The following is a 20,349-nucleotide window of genomic DNA, read 5'->3' on the forward strand; positions in this document are numbered from 1 at the left end:
TGCGTGGGTTTCCTCCGGGTGCTCCAGTTTCCCCCACAGTTCAAAGACATGCGGTTACGTTTTAGTCACGTTTTAGTCAATTCCATCCTTGATAGTTTTGGTCTAGTTTTAGTCAACAAAAACTAAAAGGGTTTTAGTCCAGTTTTAGTCATTCATTTTAGTAAAAAAAATATTACTTTAAAACATTAAATTAGGGCGGCACGGTGGTGTAGTGGTTAGCGCTGTCGCCTCACAGCAAGAAGGTCCGGGTTCGAGCCCCGTGGCCGGCGAGGGCCTTTCTGTGTGGAGTTTGCATGTTCTCCCTGTGTCTGCGTAGGTTTCCTCTGTGTGTTCCGGTTTCCCCCACAGTTCAAAGACATGCGGTTAGGTTAATATGGGACGGCCTTGGGATGAGGTGCCCTTGAGCGAGGCACCTAACTCCCAACTTCTCCCCGGGAGCTGTTAGCATGGCTGCCCATTGCTCACGTGTGTGCATGTGTGTGTTGACTGCTTCAGATGGGTTAAATGCAGACAGGAAATTTCACAAGTGTGTGATGAATAAAGTTGTGCTTTCTTTCTTTCTTTCTTTCTTTCTTTCTTTCTTTCTTTCTTTCTTTCTAATAATGCCATTTTCCTAATATTTTAAAGCTAGACTGCGTTTCAGATTTTTCAAGTGTAGGTCATAAAAAGAATTTTCCCTGACACCTGATTATTTTTGTTTAGTGGACCGAAAGCTACTGAATTCGAATCACAGACTTCCAATTTTATTATTATTATTTTTTAATCGAACAATTAATGACTTTAGGGCCATGTGGCCCTAAATTCTCCACTATTTTTTCTTGCTTCACCATGACCCAATTCAAGATACTACATCATGCATCACATGGTGGGCTTTCCCCGTTAGCGCAAGGCATTGTGAGATACAAATTTGAAACAGGAGAGAAAAAATGGGGGATATGAATGAAACAGGGGGCGGCACGGTGGTGTAGTGGTTAGCGCTGTTGCCTCACAGCAAGAAGGTCCGGGTTCGAGCCCCGTGGCCGGCGAGGGCCTTTCTGTGTGGAGTTTGCATGTTCTCCCCGTGTCCACGTGGGTTTCCTCCGGGTGCTCCGGTTTCCCCCACAGTCCAAAGACATGCAGGTTAGGTTAACTGGTGACTCTAAATTGAGCGTAGGTGTGAATGTGAGTGTGAATGGTTGTCTGTGTCTATGTGTCAGCCCTGTGATGACCTGGTGACTTGTCCAGGGTGTACCCCGCCTTTCGCCCATAGTCAGCTGGGATAGGCTCCAGCTTGCCTGCGACCCTGTAGAACAGGATAAAGCGGCTAGAGATAATGAGATGAGATGAATGAAACATGGAAGACCGACTATAGTAACAGAAAGCGAGAAGAAAAGACGTTATGTTGTGAAGGAAAGGAAACGCAGGACCAAACGAATAAATATCGGCAGTCAGCGAGCACCTCGGTGTGATCAGCTGTTCGTTTAGCGACAGAATGATGTAACTGTCAGTGCACGGTCAAAGTAAACCTGTAGATGGCAGTAATGCAACACTGGATGCTAGCTGCCGTAAAACCCAAATGAAGAAAGAAAAGAAGGAGCAGCAGGTAAACCTGTCTGTTTGACTACGCGAAGTGAGCGATTTCATGCACGTTATTTGCTTGGGAATCCCCTCAAATTAAATAACTTCCCAGCCACAGAATGGCCTGTTTTTTTTTTTTTTTTTGGGGTGGGGGGGGTGGGGGGGGTTGAGATATTGCAGAAAAAAACATATCACAATGACCAAATTTCAGTGGGAACAAAATTTCACCGATTTTATAAAATCAAAAAGCTGTCTAGCTTTAAGAAGGACCACACAAATTCATAAATATTGCATGCCGGTTCAAACAAATATAATAACTGCATGAGTGGGATAAAAAAAAAAAAACAAGTCATATACACACCTCTAGTTGAGACTAATTATGAAATTAAGCCAAGGTTAAGGTTTTAAGTCTGAATACAGATATGATTACAACCCTAGTGGGCATGCATACTAAGCTATTCCAGTAATATTTATAACACAACATTTGCAACAAATTTCATTATCATAAAAAAATTAAAAACATAAGTTTCAAATGATCTGGAGGTTATACAGGGTTCATAGAACCAGAGTTGTAACTCGACATATGTAACTAGCATTCTATTTCACCCCTTTTAACAGCATATGAGTACACCTCTTAAAGAGCTGCCAACTATGTCATGAGAAACATTGTTTACTGTAGAACTGCTGCAAACGAGCTTTACAGATGACCACAGCTGCCACACCCCTTTGAGGGGTGATATTAATCTTGTAAATCTGAAGATGCATGATGAAATCTGTATAAGATGGTACAGATGTTGGCACATCTTTTACATAAAGCCTATGGCATTTAGATGATCCAGGTTGTAGACATCCACTCGGGCAAATCTCTGTTTAGACAGGGGATCTTTCAGATGTTATTTTTCATAACAGATCAACATCTCCTCTGAGTATGGAATGCATGAATTCTACATTTAGCCACAAGGAAACTCCACAGTTATCTGACCACTAACAGATACAAGTTGTGTTAATTGCCAGGACAATGAATATGCAAATACATTCAGTGTCCTGATGCCAGAGGCCATCAGAAGGCCACTGATAACTGCTGAAAGAACTGAAGTTTGTGAGTTTGTACCCCTCCAACACTGTCTTTCATGACTGATCTGATGTAGTTAGTGCCCAGTGAGTGATGTTTAAAGTGATAAGACACTCCAAATCCAGCCCCCACCATTTAGTTTCATGTTCTATTAGATTTCTTAGTAGCTGGGGTGCTGTCTAGGGCCTTCTTTGAAAGGTATTTGGACACTCAAATACTTAACCAGAAGCCTGTGTGCGTGCCCCCCAGGCATCTGAAAAATGGAGGGAGGGTGTGGTGTCCTAGAAACACCACATGGACACAAGGCTTTTATAATTCTGAAACCTGCAACCTCATGTCTTGGGCTACACTGACTGCAGGCTTAATGAAGCACCCAAGCAGACAAGATAGGTTACATAGGGCCTATGTAACCTATCTTTTTATTTACATCGAACAGGCAAGTGCATATTCCAAGTTGGCAGAGAGTATTCTTGTAGCCTGGCCCAAATGAGCCACTAACAAATGAAGTGAGGTGTCTATTAGCTCACTTACAGAGAAGTCAACAGCTACCTTAGTGAGGGTGGTGAGCATCAAAGTTACATTTGTTTTAGCTGCTACTTTATGATTTCCTCTGAGCCATGCCTGCTGCCAAGTTATTAATTCATCTAGAGGGTAACTTGGACTGCTTTCAGGCCTTCAGTCATCACCAGTTTGAATCAGGTCAACCTCTAAACCTGCCAGCTGAACTCACCGTGTTGATTGGTTTGACAGAACGATCAATGGAGCAGGAGTCAGACACAACTTTCTTAGGATGGTCAGTGCTGATGGTACATAAATGATTCTCATTTATGAGCCCATCCTCATTTTCAGACACTTCTGCATGAACAGAAGTCCTGGAGCACGGTTAGCAGTCACTACATATTGGGTAGCTTTGGAAGTGAATGAGGTATATCATACTATGTCGAAGAAAGAGAGTCTCAAGTATGAAAGTACTCCTATAAGTAGCTAGCTATAGTACCTAACAGCAAGTAAATAAACAGCTATTGGTATACACAATAATCATATAAATTCACCAAAAAGATCAAAGTAAAACCAATCCATTGGGACTATGCCAAAATTAATATCTACTTAAAATAGTCAATAGTACAACCAAGAAAATATTCAACACTGTTCTAACACACTGTATTGGAACTAATACAAAGAGCGAACTACTCCCTGTACATCTGTAGATCTGATGCTATAGTCATATGCTTCTAAGCCATTGACTCTCTACAATATTCATGTGTTCCAACATGTCTTCAGACAAGTAGGTAGAAGGGGACTGTTGTATGACAATATTTTCAGGGGTTCTCACCACTAGCCATGGACATCTAGCAATCACACTTTGCCTAATCCCACCATGTATGGATGGTGGCCTGAGATGGTCATGGCTACCCCTATAATATCAATGGTCACCACACTAGTCACGTCAGAGCCAATGAGTTGTTGCTGAATTTTAATTTTTTAGAAGAAGAAGCCTTTATTTGTCACATGCACACTCAAGCACAGTGAAATTCATCCTCTGCATTTAACCCATCTGAAGTAGTGAACACATGTGCGCACACCCAGAGCAATGGGCAGCCATACTACAGCGCCTGGGGAGCAGTTAGGGGTTAGGTATCTTGCTCAAGGGCACTTCAGCCCAAGGCCGCCCCATGTTAACCTAACCGCATGTCTTTGAACTGTGGGGGAAACCGGAGCACCTGGAGGAAACCCACACAGACACAGGAAGAACATGCAAACTCCACACAGAAAGGCCCCCCGTCGGCCACTGGGCTCAAACCCAGAACCTTCTTGCTGTGAGGTGACAGTGCTAACCACTACACCACCGTGCTGCCCATTTTTGGGGAACAGAGCATGATTTATCACAAACACACCTATAAACTACTCATAAACTACCATGTACTTTTATTTTCATTTGCTGATGTAGAAAGGTTGAAAGATGGACTCAACCTTCTGTATTAGCCATGCTTTAAATCAAGTTGACATTTTTACATTGATAAATTCTCCTTTACATTGAAAAATCTCATCTCATCTCATTATCTCTAGCCGCTTTATCCTTCTACAGGGTTGCAGGCAAGCTGGAGCCTATCCCAGCTGACTATGGGCGAAAGGCGGGGTACACCCTGGACAAGTCGCCAGGTCATCACAGGGCTGACACATAGACACAGACAACCATTCACACTCACATTCACACCTACGGTCAATTTAGAGTCACCAGTTAACCTAACCTGCATGTCTTTGGACTGTGGGGGAAACCGGAGCACCCGGAGGAAACCCACGCGGACACGGGGAGAACATGCAAACTCCACACAGAAAGGCCCTCGCCGGCCCCGGGGCTCGAACCCAGGACCTTCTTGCTGTGAGGCGACAGCGCTAACCACTACACCACCATGCCGCCCCACATTGAAAAATGTATAAATAAAAAAGTTAAAATGTCTGCTTGTGATGGAGTAAACAGAATGGAAGAGGTGAAGTGAGGGAAAGCAGGATGAAGAGGCCACAAATGCAGAGAGAGAGAGAGAGAAACAAGCCCAACCAAGCACCAGGTGAGAGGTAGTCAAGACATTCATGCATTCATAAGGGTTAAAGGAACAGTCCACCGTATTTCCATAATGAAATATGCTCTTATCTGAATTGAGACGAGCTGCTCCGTACCTATCCGAGCTTTGCGCGACCTCCCAGTCAGTCAGACGCAGTCAGACGCGCTGTCACTCCTGTTAGCAATGTAGCTAGGCTCAGTATGGCCAATGGTATTTTTTGGGGCTGTAGTTAGATGCGACCAAACTCTTCCGCGTTTTTCCTGTTTACATAGGTTTATATGACCAGTGATATGAAACAAGTTCAGTTACACAAATTGAAACGTAGCGATTTTCTATGCTATGGAAAGTCCGCACTATAATGACAGGCGTACTAACACCTTCTGCGCGCTTCGGCAGCGCATTGATACGGAGCTCAGATATCAATGCCACTTTTTTTTTTTATTTTGCCACTCACAGATATGTAATATTGGATCATTTTCCTCAATAAATAAATGGCCAAGTATAATATTTTTGTCTCATTTGTTTAACTGGGTTCTCTTTATCTACTTTTAGGACTTGTGTGAAAATCTGATGATGTTTTACGTCATATTTATGCAGAAATATAGAAAATTCTAAAGGGTTCACAAACTTTCAAGCAGCACTGTATGCAGAAAGTGGTTTGGCATTGTCTTGCTGAAAGAAGGAAGGCCTTCCCTGAAAAAGACATCGTCTGGATGGCAGCATATTGCTTCAAAACCTGTATATATCATTCAACATTAATGATGCCTTCCCAGATGTGCAAGCTACCCATGCCATGTGCACAAATGCACCCTCATACCATCACAGATGCTGGCCTTTAAACTGTGTGATAGCAAGCTGGATGGTCCCTCTCCTCTTTAGCCTGGAGGAAATGGTGTTTATGATTTGCAAAAAGAATTTCAAATTTCAATTCGTCAGACCACAGCCACTGGGGGTGCATAAGCGTACTCTTGGTGCTGGTCCCAAGCCCGGATAAATTGGAGATGGTTGCGTCAGGAAGGGTATCCGGCGTAAAACTATGCCAAATCTAACATGTGGATTGAAAAGAGAAATACCATACCGGATCGGTCGGGGCCTGGATTAACAATGACCGCCTCCGGTACTGCTGGTCAACAGGGTGCCGGTGGAAAGTATGCTACTGTTGCACCAAAATGGAGTACGAGAACGAGTGGGGATAGGCGTGTTAGGAGAGAGTGTGAAAGATGGAAGGGAAGGAGCTTAGAATTGAGGGTAGGAACACTGAATGTGGGAACATTGATTGGCAGAGCGAGAGAATTAGCAAGTATGATGGAAAGAAGGAAGTTGGACATTTGGACATGTGCAGGAGACGAGATGGAAAGGAAGCAAGGCCAAGAACATTGGAGGTGGATGCAAGTTGTTTTATTATGGAGTCGATGGAAAGAGAAATGGTGTTGGCATTGTTTTGAGGGGAGAGTTGGTCAACAGTGTGATTGATGTGAAGAGGGTGTCAGAGTGATAGGCATGAAGTTGGAGATTCAAGGAGTGGTAATCAATGTTGTGTGCATGTATGCCCCACAGGTTGGATGTGAGAATGAAGAGAAAGAGTTTTTCTGGGAAAAGATGGACGAAGTGGTAGAAAGTATACCGAGGGAGGAGTGCGTACTGATAGGAGCAGATGTCAATGGACATGCTGGTGAAGGAAACAGAGGAGATGAGGACGTGATGGGCAGATATGATGTACTGTAAGAGAGAGAAATGCGGAAGGGCACATGGTGGTTGATTTTTCAAAGAGGATGAATTTGGCAATACATACTTTGAGAAGAAAGAGCAGCACAGGGTGACGTTTAAGAGTGGAGGAAGATCTACACAGGTGGACTATATACTCTGCAGAAGGGGTAACCTGAAGGAGATTGGAGACTGTAAAGTGATGGCAGAGGAGAGTGTAGCTAGACAACATCGAGTGGTCGTGTGCAGGATGAGCTTGAAAGTGAAAAAGAGGAAGCATGAAATAGTGGAGCTGAAGATTAAGTGGTAGAAACTAAATGAGGTTGAACATCAGAAGGAGTTTAGGGAAGAAATGAGACGAGCATTGAATGGTAATGGAAGTCTGCCAGAAAATTGGGATACTACTGCAATACTAGTAAGAGAGGCAGCAAGGAAGGTGCTAGGGTGGTCATCGGGAAGGAGGAATGGAAGACAAGGAGACATGGTGGTGACATGGACGATCAGAGAGATGAAGAAGGCAGGCGGTTATACAGAGAGACGAGACAGAAGGCAAAAAGAACAGTAGTGAAGGCGAAAGCAGATGCATACCAGGAGTTGTATGAAAAACTGGAAACCAAAGAAGGAGAGAAAGACCTGTACAGACTAGCTAGGCAGAGAAACAGGGAAGCGAGGGATGTACAGCAGGTAAGAGTGATGAAAGATGTAAATGTAAATGTGCTGACAAACAAAGAGAGCGTATTAAGAAGGTGGAAAGAGTACTTTGAGGATTTATTAAATGAGGAGAATCCAAGACAGAAAAGGTCAGATTCATTGGAGACAGCAAATCAGGAAGCAGAGTTGGTTAGTAAGGATGAGGTGAGGGCAGCCATAAAAAGAATGAAGATTGGGAAAGCAGCCGAACCAGATGGTATCCCGATTGAGGCTTGGAGATGTTTGGGTGAGACGGCTGTGGAGTTCCTAACGAGATTGTTTAATGAGATCCTGAGAATGAGAAAATGCCAAATGAACGGAGAAAGAGTGTACTAATCCCAATATACAAGAATAAGGAAGATGTACAGAGCTGCAGTAATTACAGAGGGATAAAATTGATGAGCCACACCATGAAGTTATGGGAAAGGGTATTGGAGGCGAGATTAAGAAGCAGGGCTTTGAACCGGTTCAAGGAACGAAAACGAAAACCGGGAACTTTTTCTATTTCACATGGAACAGAAACGAAACCAGAAACTTTATTATTTTTTATGTTCCGGAACAGAAACGCTTATTAAAAATAATGGTAACTGGTTAATACCGGTTTTTATTTCGTTCCTCAAAGTTTCCGTAGCCTACAAATAAAAAAGCCATTCTTCTCCTGCGCAAGTTTCTATGACCCGCTGGGGTTCACTTCCTGTTTGACGTTTGCTGACTGAATGGAGAGAGCGGGAAGGTGGACTACTATCACGTCTCCATGTGATAATAAGTGAATTACTGAGCGTCTAAGCAAAGAAGAGCCTGAACGATGCAACCTCCCTATTGGCTGTTTGTAAAAATGTATCAATTGTTGTCCTTCCCACGGGAATCATCGCGGGCTCGAGAGCCGAGACCTGACGAGTTAGTTCGTTGGTAGCAGAACAAAATGTCTGGACACAAATGCCTGCAGGCTTATTTATTATAGCCCATTTAGTTAAAATAGTTGATATAAAATGTTTATAGTTATAGTTATGTGATGGTTGTCCTGATTTAGACTGGTGTTTTTTTTTTGGGGGGGAGGGTTGCGCGATGTTGCACCCGGGTCCAGATTAGGGCAGAACCGGCCCTGGCTACATTTCAGGTGTAGTTTGTTTTATGTATGTATGTACTTGCATAGATGTGTACTTGGTCTTCCAATATGGCGCCTAACAAAATCTCGCGGCGCGGTGACGTCATGCGGTAGCCCGCTATAGGGCCTGACTAGCCTTTGGTAACACACTAAACGAATTCTCTTTCATTTTTGGCACTTTTTCTGTTTGTGTAGATGGGAAGACATACTGAGAATCCAAATCGGCAACATTTGAAATAATAATTGTTTTGAATTATTTCTTGTCTTATTTAATGAAGGTTGTAATAGAATTAGCCTACATTTGGCTTAAGCCGGATGAGACAGAGACATAATTTTATAGCCATTTGTTAAACAGCTGACAGGGAACGTAATTAACCGTTCCGGGAACGAAATTTTTTTGTTCTAACTGGTTCGGGAACGTCTATTTAATGGTGGAACCCAAAACCGGAAACGTTAAAATTCCGTTTCTGTTCGGAACGAACCAATAGGAAAAAAATTCTGGTTCAAAGCCCTGTTAAGAAGAGAGGTAGCAATCTGTGAACAGCAGTACGGGTTTATGCCAAGGAAGAGCACGTCAGACACAATTTTTGCTTTAAGAATGTTAATGGAGAAGTACAGAGAAAACCAGAGAAAGCTACATTGTGTGTTTGTAGACCTGGAGAAGGCATACGAGAGATGAGTTATGGTATTGTATGAGAAAGTGTGGAGTGAGTGAGACATATATTAGAGTGGTGCAAGACATATATGAAAGCAGTGAAACATCAGTGACGTGTACAGTTGGAACGACTGAATGGTTCAAGGTGAAGGTGGGACTTCATCAAGGATCTGCTTTGAGTCCTTTTTTATTTGCCATAGTGATGGATAGCTTGACGGACGAAGTGAGGCAAGAGTCACCATGGAACATGATGTTTGCAGATGATATTGTGATATGTGGCAAAAGTAGAAAGGAGGTTGAGTTGGGTTTGGAGAGATGGAGGGATGCATTGGAACGAAGAGGAATGAAGGTAAGCAGTAGCAAAACAGAATACATGTGCATCAGTGAGAACGGGGATGAGAGTGTAGTGAAGATGCAAGGAGTAGATGTAAAGAAAGTTGGTGAATTCAAGTACCTGGGGTCAACTGTGCAGGAAAATGGGGGCTGCGATAATGAGGTGAGAAAGAGAGTGCAAGCAGGGTGGAGCAGTTGGAGAAGGATTTCAGGAGTCATTTGTGATAGGAAAGTCCCAGCAAAAGTGAAAGGTAAGATGTATAAGACAGTAGTGAGACCAGCTGTGATGTATGGATTGGAGACCGTACCCTTAACGAAGAGACAGGAGGCAAAGTTGGAGGTGACGGAGTTGAAGATGTTAAGGTTTGCGATGGGAGTGACGAGGTTGGACATGATAAGGAACGAGCACATCAGAGGGACAGCACATGTGGAGAGCTTGGGAATGAAGCTAAGAGAGATGAGACTGAGATGGTGTGGGCACATCCTGAGAAGAGATGCAGAGCATGTTAGAAGGAGAATGTTGAGGATGGAGCTGCCAGGCACACGAAAACGAGGAAGGCCAAAGAGGAGATACATGGATGTGGTGAGAGAGGACATGAAAGTGGCAGGTGTGATAGAGAAGGATGCGGAAGACAGGGAGCAATGGAGACGAAAGATCCGTTGTGGCGACCCCTAATCAGGAGCAGCCAAAAGAAGAAGAAGAAGAAGAATTCGTCAGACCACAGGACAGTTTTCCACTTCGCCTCAGTCTATTGTAAAAGAGTTCAGGCCCAGAGAAGGTGGCGGTGTTTCTGGATATTGTTTATATCTGGTTTAAACTTGCATGTGTGGACACAGCAATGAACTATTTTCACAGATTATGGTTTTCTGAAGTATTCCTGAGCCCATACAGTGATTTCCACTACAGACACGTGTCTGCTTTTAATGCAGTGTCGCCTGAAGACCTGAAGAGCACAGACATCCAATGTAAGATTTTGGCCTTGTCTCTTGCATACAGACATTTCTCCAGATTCTCTGAATCTTTTAATGATATTATGTACCATAGATGATGTGATCCCCAAATTCTTTGCAATTTTATATTGAGGAATGTTATTCTTAAAGTGCCATTCTACCATTGGATGTATTCTTTGGCATAAAATACAATATATTTTATGACAACATGACTAGACAGAGAAATCTTTTAGCTTCAAAATGATATCTCAAACATAATTTTTTGACAACGACAAGTATATTAATTTTGCGACCAAAGTCACCTACCCTTTTAATTTCCGCGCAGTAGTGAAACGTGATGTCATCGGCAAGTTCCCCTTCTTGTGTACCACGTCACGTGTGACGTGGCACAGATTATCAGCAATGGCGGATAGAACGCGATTTCCACTTGTCGATTGCTGTGCCGATATTCACCATCGACCGTCTCCTTTGGGCATCACTTGCTATTTTCCTTCGCTTCTTTTCCGAAGCTGACAATCGCGTTCTATCCGCCATTGCTGATAATCTGTGCCACGTCACACGTGACGTGGTACACAAGAAGGGGAACCTGCCGATGACATCACGTTTCACTACCGCGCAGAAATTAAAAGGGTAGGTGACTTTGGTCGCAAAATTAATATACTTGTCGTTGTCAAAAAATTATGTTTGATATATCATTTTGAAGCTAAAAGATTTCTCTGTCTAGTCATGTTGTCATAAAATATATTGTATTTTATGCCAAAAAAATACATCCAATGGTGGAATGGCACTTTAAATTGTTCCACTGTTTGCCCATGCAGTCTTTCACAGAGCAGTGAACCCCTCCCCATCTTTAATTCTGAGAGACTCCACTTCTTTGGGATGCTCTTTTTATACCCAATCATGTTACTGACCTGTTGCCAATTAACCAAATTAGGGTTTTTTTTTCATTACATAACTTTTTCAGTCTTTTGTTGCCCCTGCCCCAACTTTTCTGAAATGTGTTGCTGACATCAAATTCAAAATGAGCATATATTTTTTCAAAAAACAATAAAATTTCTCCGTTTCAACATATGATATGTTGTCTTTGTAATATTTTCAATGAAATATAGGGTTTCTATGATTTGCAAATTATCACATTCTGTTTTTATTGACAGTTTACACAACGTCCCACCTTTTTTGGAATTGGGGTTGTATACATTTGCTTACAAAAGCAACTCAAATTTGTGAGAATTTGCATAGGGTAACTCGATGATGATTCCAGATGCGTGATTCCACATAACCAACAATCTACAGTGAGGAAAAATTTCAGCCTATAATTTGTGACAGAACATAAGACTGCTCTTCTGTCACCCACACACACATGGAACATAACCTTTGTGGGATGCTGTGTAAAATGTAAATAAAAACAGACGGATATGATTTGCAAATCATGGAAACCCTATATTTCATTGAAAACAGTACAAAGACAACATATCATATGTTGAAACGGAGAAATTTTATTGTTTTTGGAAAAAATATAAGCTCATTTTGAATTTGACGCCAGCAATACGTTTCAAAAAGTGGGCAAAAAAAGACTGGAAAAGTTGTGAATGTTAAGCAAGCAAACAAAGAAACAAACAAACAAAGAAACAAACAAAAAAACTGATTCATTGACAACAGGTCAGTAACATGATTGGGTATAAAAAGAGCATCCTGAGGGGCAGAGTCTCTCAGAAGTAAAGATGGGGAGGGGTTCACCGCTCTGTTAAAAGACTGTGTGGGCAAACAGTGCAACAATTTAAGAATAATGTTCCTCAATGTAAAATTGCAAAGAATTTGAGGATCACATCATCTATGGTGGGCGGCACGGTGGTGTAGTGGTTAGCGCTGTCGCCTCACAGCAAGAAGGTCTGGGTTCGAGCCCCGGGGCCGGCGAGGGCCTTTCTGTGCGGAGTTTGCATGTTCTCCCCGTGTCCGCGTGGGTTTCCTCCGGGTGCTCCGGTTTCCCCCACAGTCCAAAGACATGCAGGTTAGGTTAACTGGTGACTCTAATTTGACCGTAGGTGTGAATGTGAGTGTGAATGGTTGTCTGTGTCTATGTGTCAGCCCTGTGATGACCTGGCGACTTGTCCAGGGTGTACCCCGCCTTTCGCCCGTAGTCAGCTGGGATAGGCTCCAGCTTGCCTGCGACCCTGTAGAACAGGATAAAGCGGCTAGAGATAATGAGATGAGATGAGATCATCTATGGTACATTATATCATTAAAAGATTCAGAGAATCCAGAGAAGTCTCTGTACGTAAGGGACAAGGCCAAAAAACAACATTGGATGCTTGTGATCGTCAGTCCCTCAGGTGACACTGCATTAAAAATAGACACAATTCTTTCATATTTTCCAATATCTTCATTCGTGAGGAAATCGATGAATTGTTTTGATAAATTTGTGTACTTTTTGCTTGTGAACATTATTGTGAACATAATAAAAAGAAAATCACATGTTGGCTTGAGGATATGAAGTTTATGTTTTCGTGTTGAAAAACTCGTATTTTTCATATGAAATACATCACGTAGCTGAGTGACATATTTTCCGATAGTTCATAGACATGCGGGTAGGTTAACATAGGGGTGGCCTTGGGCTGAACTTCCCTTGAGCAAGGCACCTAATCCCCAACTGCTCCCCGGGCGCTGTAGTATAGCTGCCCACTGCTCTGGGCATGTGTGTGTGTGCTCATTGCTCACTGGTGTGTGTGAGCATGTGTGTGTTCACTGCTTCAGATGGGTTAAATGCAGAGGATGAATTTCACTGTGCTTGAGTGTACATGTGACAAATAAAGGCTTCTTCTTCTTCTTCTTCTTCTTCTTCACTCCAATGATATCACTCCCAGTGTTTTCACACTGACTAGACACGTGTTGTCAAAATGGTGACCCAGTTCAAAATTAAAATTATTTTGATTAACTTGCATATTGTTTGTGGATGTGTCTATATAATAAAAATAATATTACACAGTGGCACAAAGATATGAAGCTTTCTCTATCTTCTCGTGTTGAAAAATATTTCACTCATTCGCTTGACTCAGTCACGAAATATGTTCACCACTTAAAGATAAACTTCATATCTTCATACCACTGTATAATATCCTCTATGTATTGTTTTGAGTGCAATACAGGTCAATGATTCTTAATAAATCATTGTTTTCAGTTTTAATTTTAATGTCAACATACCATCCCAAGGTTTTCTGATTTGGGGTTGTAAATAAAAAAAAAAATCAACAGAATTCACAATTCCTAGCTTATTTAATAACCTTATGGGTAAGTCTCTGTTTTATTCGGTCTACTGTAGCGATAACTATAAACGCTTTTACGCTTTTATAGGCATGTACAATACCTATATCAACTGCTAAGCTAGAGTGTAGCCTCTTATAAGATGCTTAATTTGGTATAAATCTCCACATTTATTTCACCTAATAGAAAAAAATTAATTGTTAAAAATCCCATCATCAACTTAGTGTTGCTTAAAAAATTTCCACTGCACCTCAACTATTAAGTTGTTTAGCTATATAATGATGATTGTATAAAATATTCCTATTGCTGAACACACATGTCCATGTCCAATGGCAATTAGTAATGATTCAATCAAGAATTTATACACAATGCACTCACTAATGAAAACACTGTTTTGTTAACATGACCAAAAGATGAATGCGGAACGTGCATGCACTAACCTAGCATGCAAACAAACCCCAGTGCATCAAACACTACAATCAAAGAGGACCATTATTAAATAACAACCCAGGACACCAAAGAGGTTTAAAGTGATAAACATGTGCATTCCTATAGGACCTGACACTTCGATGCTGAGAGACAGTCACTCACTCATCTCCATGTATTCGGGTGTGAGGCCAACAAATGGCTCTAGATCACTGTCCAGGTGCCACTGACGCAGAGTACGGCCTGTCTTTTCCACATGCACTTCAGGAGCTCGTTTCTTTTCCTTCAGGGAGCGAAACAGCTTCTTCAGCTTCCTGCAGACAGGAACAGGAAGAACAAAAAGCACATATTAATTAATAATATATGAAAGTGGCATCTTAAGTATACACTCTATTGGAGTCAACATGTTGTTAAAATCTTTTTTTTTTAATCCCGTTGTCTTTTAGTGTCTATTTCAACAAACCAGAAATACAATATGCAATAATAAAGGTGCAAAACATTCTTGATCAATTGGACACCAAAACACCAAAAGTACAAACGCATAGTACTAAAATAAATTTAAAAAACATGGTTTAATTTTTCCTCATCTTTCTAAAATGAATGAAGGCTGTGCGTTCCAAGTCTGTTTCTCAGCTGCAGGCAAACACTAAAAAGGCTGATGCAGCAGTACCATGTTAGAGCAAACTAACATTAAGTATATTACCTTTAATAACCCCTTCGGACACAAGGAAAAATGCTATGGAACTTCATGCTATGGCACTTCGTGTGCACAATTGTACACATTATGTCCAAAGGGAATAAAAGAAAGATATATACCGACTTTTAGGCTATAAAGTATTGTGACTGGTGGCTCCAGATGAATGACATGGACATGTGCCACTCTGCATGTTTGCAGAGCTCTCACTTTTCACTCATAAACTTTACTCTGTAGTAAAAGTTAAACAGCCTGAGTAAATGGGACCAATTTCAACCCAATAATGTTCCAGAACTCATGCTGAGATTAAAGGCATGCTATGTCATGTCAGTCTACTCATAAAAAAAGTTCCCATGCATACATAGAACAATTTTTTACTTATTTAAGAATGTCAAAAAAGGAAGTTTGAAAGACTCCAATAATTCCATATCCATTTTTAATTCAAGGATTACTAAGGAAGGTTTTCCAGATGGTGCTTAAATAAATGAAAGAAAGGGGGAAAAACAAGCCAGCTGACTTAAAACCAAAAACTTTCACATGACTTTCAACTGTTGTTTATTTTCCTGTTTCACAACTGACAATTCCAGATGATCGTGTTCAGCATAGGCAGACAACTTGTCCAGTACATTTGAAAACAATTAATTAAAGGTGCAACAGAATGAGAATTTACATTTATATGCAGTAATTTACAAAAAAAACCAAACCCTAATCTGATATGAATTTGTTACATATTACCCTACATTAAATGATTGTTTAAGACAGATTAAGGTTTGTTTGCTTGTTTGTTTGTTTGCTTGTTTGTTTGGCTTGAATGTACTTCGATTTGAGACGTAACCAAATACCAATACCTTACTTGGGTTGAACAGATAATGTGTTCTAAATGGATATAAAAATATATATGGTATATGAATAGGAGCCACACCATTTTTTGTTGGTTTATCTATCTATCTATCTATCTATCTATCTATCTATCTATCTATCTATCTATCTATCTATCTATCTATCTATCTATCTATCTATCTATCTATCTATCTATCTATCTATCTCAGAAAGGACATCTGTTTAACACTATGCACTGGGACTGGGATCATGGGACTTAATGGAAGACCCTAATGAACTATGCTGCTTCTCTCTTTTTCTTAAGAAACTGGGTTTATGCTGTTTACAGTTACAATAATTTTGGTGTTCAGATAACATTCATTAAATTAATTTGGTCCTTTCAAACCTGCATTAACCTTGGTCTGTGTGTAGAAAGCCATCCCTAATATTTGGCAAGTTGTCATGGAGAGAGAATAAGGGTACGGTAAAAAAAAAAAAGAAAGAAAGTGTTTGTGTGTCTTTTGCTTTCTCCAAAAGCCAAATATAGACAATGAAATGGGCCATGTGGTACATATCTCTACCTATTAATGTCTCCAATAAAATCCGTTAAATGCAGTTGATGCATTATTTATATCCTCAAAATACAGCCCTTTTCCAGAACATTACTTTTTAATGCCTCTGTATCAGAAGTACCTTCCTCCTGGCATGCTAAAGCTCCCATTTATCAGCTGTTGAGCTGCATTTAGGACAGAAAAGCATATGCGCACACGCACGCGCACACACGCACACACACAGCCTTGAATGCAACAACCTGCTCTCTAATGGACACAGGTTCTAAATATTAGAGGACACACTCATATACAATTTGTATCCTATATAGAGGATATTATGTGGTGGCATGAAGATATAAAGTTTATCTTTGAGTGGTGAATGGATATATCACGAGTGAGTGAAGTGAATGAGTGAAATATTTTTCAATATGAGAAGAAAAACTTCATGTCTTTGCATGACCATGTAATATCCGTTTTATTATATAGACACATCCACACACAAAAAATGCGCAAGTTAATCAAAAGAAATTTAATTTTAAACCAGTTCGCCATTTTGACAAAGTACATCAAGTCAGCGGGAAAACACTGGGAGTGATGTCACTGGAGTGAAGATATTGGAAAATATGTCACTCAGATCCGGGATGCATCTTGTATGAAAAATACGAGTTTTCAACATGAGAAGATAAACTTAATATCGTCAGGCCAACGGGTGATTTTCTTTTTATTATATAGACACATTCACAAACAAAAAGTACCCAAATTTATCAAAACAATTCATCGATTCCCTCACGAGTGAGGATATTGAAAAATATGTTACACTATGTCCAGAATGGAGTTCGTATGAAAAATACGAGTGGCGTATTTCCCAGTAAAACACTCCTGTCTATATAATAAAATATGGTAGGACGGGGAGTAGAGTAATCTATAGGGAGATCAGAACTACAATGTAGGTCAGGTCTGTGTGTAGAGGGAATTGTGGGATATTGAGTCCTCCTGTCCCCTCTGGCCTCCATCACAGAGCATTTGCACCAGGCACTTCAGCCCTGTCCTTTCTCCAGTAACGAAGTTGGGTATTTATAGAGTAGAACAAGAGAATCAGTTTAAAGTCACCCTCATTTTCTTCTCCCAGGTCTTTCCAAGGACTTCACTCTTGTCATTCGCATTCTTGAACAAACTACATTAATAGAAGGATGGAAATGTTTAAATAGCAACAAATGGAGAAATGTGGACACTAAACGAGAAAGTGGAGCAGGGTCTTAGGACGGCTCTGATGCATTATATTATGAAATTACTTCAACCATGAGACCAAGTGCTTCTAGTTCAATAAAGAATTCAATTCAATTTGACTCGTATAGCACTTTTAACTATGGATATTGTCACAAGCAGTTTTACAGAAATATATAAATTCCAGATATACATTTTACATGTATGAATTTATAAAATTTATCCCTAATGAGCAAGCCAGAGGCGACGGTGGCAAGAAAAAAAGGAGACGACATGAGGAAAAAACCTTGAGAGGAGCCAGACCTAAAAGGAAACCCATCCTCATCTGGGTGACACCAGATAGTGTGATTATAAATCACTCATTATAAACAGTATAAACAATGCTGGATGTATTTGTGTAGTGGCCTATAAAACCCTTCACATAGTCAAAGTTTGACATTTACTACGTTATTTTAAAAGTCTGTTTGGATGTTGATATGGCACAGAAGCCTTGCAGACATTTTGACAAACTAAACTAATTCTGTTTTAGTCTTGCATGGGGAAAAGAAGCAGCTTTGGGACCTAAAGGTTGCCAGTTCGATTCCCTGGACCAGCAGGAATGGCTGAAATGCCCTTGAGCAAGGCATCTAACCCCAACCACTCCCTAGGCTGCTCTGGGTATGTTGCATGTCGCTCCGGATAAGAGTGTCTACTAAATGCAGTTAATGTAAGGTATGTCTCATTCTCATCTCATTATCTCTAGCCGCTTTATCCTTCTACAGGGTCGCAGGCAAGCTGGAGCCTATCCCAGCTGACTATGGGTGAAATGTAAGGTATGTATCTATCCAAAAGCATGATAAAATTATGAGAAAATCAAACTTGGCCAGCAGGTTTTAGTTTCAGACTCACTCAGTTAACCCCTGTGGTTATTAAACTGGCTCTTTACTTGATGTGATCTTTGCAGGCAGACACTAAGGCAAAAATCACCTAAAAATTTTTTTATTCATGTTTTCTTGGCAGAAATCTCATTCTCATCTCATTATTTCTAGCTGCTTTATCCTGTTCTACAGGGTCGCAGGCAAGCTGGAGCCTATCCCAGCTGACTATGGGCGAAAGGCGGGGTACACCCTGGACAAGTCGCCAGGTCATCACAGGGCTGACACATAGACACAGACAACCATTCACACTCACATTCACACCTACGGTCAATTTAGAGTCACCAGTTAACCTAACCTGCATGTCTTTGGACTGTGGGGGAAACCGGAGCACCCGGAGGAAACCCACGTGGACACAGGGAGAACATGCAAACTCCGCACAGAAAGGACCTCGCCGGCCATGGGGCTCGAACCTGGACCTTCTTGCTGTGAGGCAACAGCGCTAACCACTACACCACCGTGCCGCCTCTTGGCAGAAATTTTGGCAAAAAAAAAAAAAGATTTTTCATAATTTTTTCAATATTTCAAAATTAATCTCTTGTGACTCTTTTCAGACCGCTTCACACATGTTCTCCCAGTGTTAAATAGAAACTTGGGGGGGGGGGGGGGGGGGAGCCAACAGTTTCAAACCGGTCATGTACCGTATATACATAGTTCACAGCCTGCAGTTGTGTTTATGTTGTGTTTTTTCTATGATTCATGTATACTGTGGTAACGCTCTCTCCTCACACACCAACAGATAAACACACAAAGAAAAGGCATGTAGCAACATCAGTGCAAATGAATGATTGATGTATCCACTGCTGTAGGTGCATGAAGTGAGCCCGTTACCATAAACAGCCGTATTGTACCTACACGCCGAAACAGATGTAAGCTGAGCCATGGGAAAATAAAACCCAAGAGGCACTAGCATTTACCATAAACCCAAAAAAGAGCAAGAGTTGGACTGGCCTGAAAGCTAGCATGTCACATTAATTAAAATAAGTGGAAAACATGGTAGAGACATAGACAATACAAACACCTTGAAGCAGGTCAAACACACTGGTTCAAGAAAACAAATGCAGACAGGATACCACAACAGAGTGAATAGTCAGATATATACCTATATCTTTCCAGTGGAGTGTCAACACTATTCTCAGGAACGAAGGAGCAAAACTGAGGACGATGAGGGGAAAAATAGGCTAAAGAGGGATTTTCAGTAAATGGGAATGCATGACTACAGGTCCATTTTTTGCTTTGGGGAAATTGTGTCCTAGTTTATTATCCTTCCTATCCAAGTATTCTGAATCCTTTATCAGAAAAACTAGTCAGGCATGTGGCGAGTGTTATGTCTATGAAGCATCACATAAAACAATAATTAATAAAAAAATATGAAAAATATTCATTTAAGTAATAAAATCTATGAGTACAACAAGAAGCCTTTATTTATCACACGTACACCCAAGCACAGATTTAAGCACACAATGAAATTCCTCCTCTGTATTTAACCCATCTGAAGCAGTGAACACACACATGCACACACGAGTGAACAATGAGCACACGTACATACCCAGAGCAGTGGGTAGCTATGCTACAGTGCCCAGGGAGCAGTTGGGGGTTAGGTGCCTTGCTCAAGGGCACTTCAGCCCAACCTCAGGCCATGGCCACCCCATGCTAACCTAACCTGCATGTCTTTGGACTGTGGGGGAAACCAGAGCACCCGGAGGAAACCCATGCAGACACGGGGAGAACACGTACACTCTAGACAGAAAGGCCACTGGGCTCGAACCAAGAACCTTCTTGCTGTGAGGTGACAGTGCTAACCACTACACCACCATGTATAGAGTAATCTATAA

At 41.2% G+C, this 20,349-nt stretch overlaps 1 protein-coding gene across 1 annotated transcript in view; it reads right to left on the reverse strand.

Annotated features, from left to right (window-relative positions):
- The window catches only part of ano2b (anoctamin 2b), a 73,845-nt gene that overhangs the window by 10,848 nt on the left and 42,648 nt on the right, over positions 1-20,349 (reverse strand). The window contains exon 21 of the mRNA XM_060903152.1: positions 14,478-14,626. Coding sequence (XP_060759135.1) covers positions 14,478-14,626 — 149 coding nt within the window. The remainder of the gene's footprint in view (positions 1-14,477; positions 14,627-20,349) is intronic.

The sequence above is a fragment of the Neoarius graeffei genome, chromosome 21 (genome assembly GCF_027579695.1).
Source record: "Neoarius graeffei isolate fNeoGra1 chromosome 21, fNeoGra1.pri, whole genome shotgun sequence".
Taxonomy (NCBI): Eukaryota; Metazoa; Chordata; class Actinopteri; order Siluriformes; family Ariidae; genus Neoarius; species Neoarius graeffei.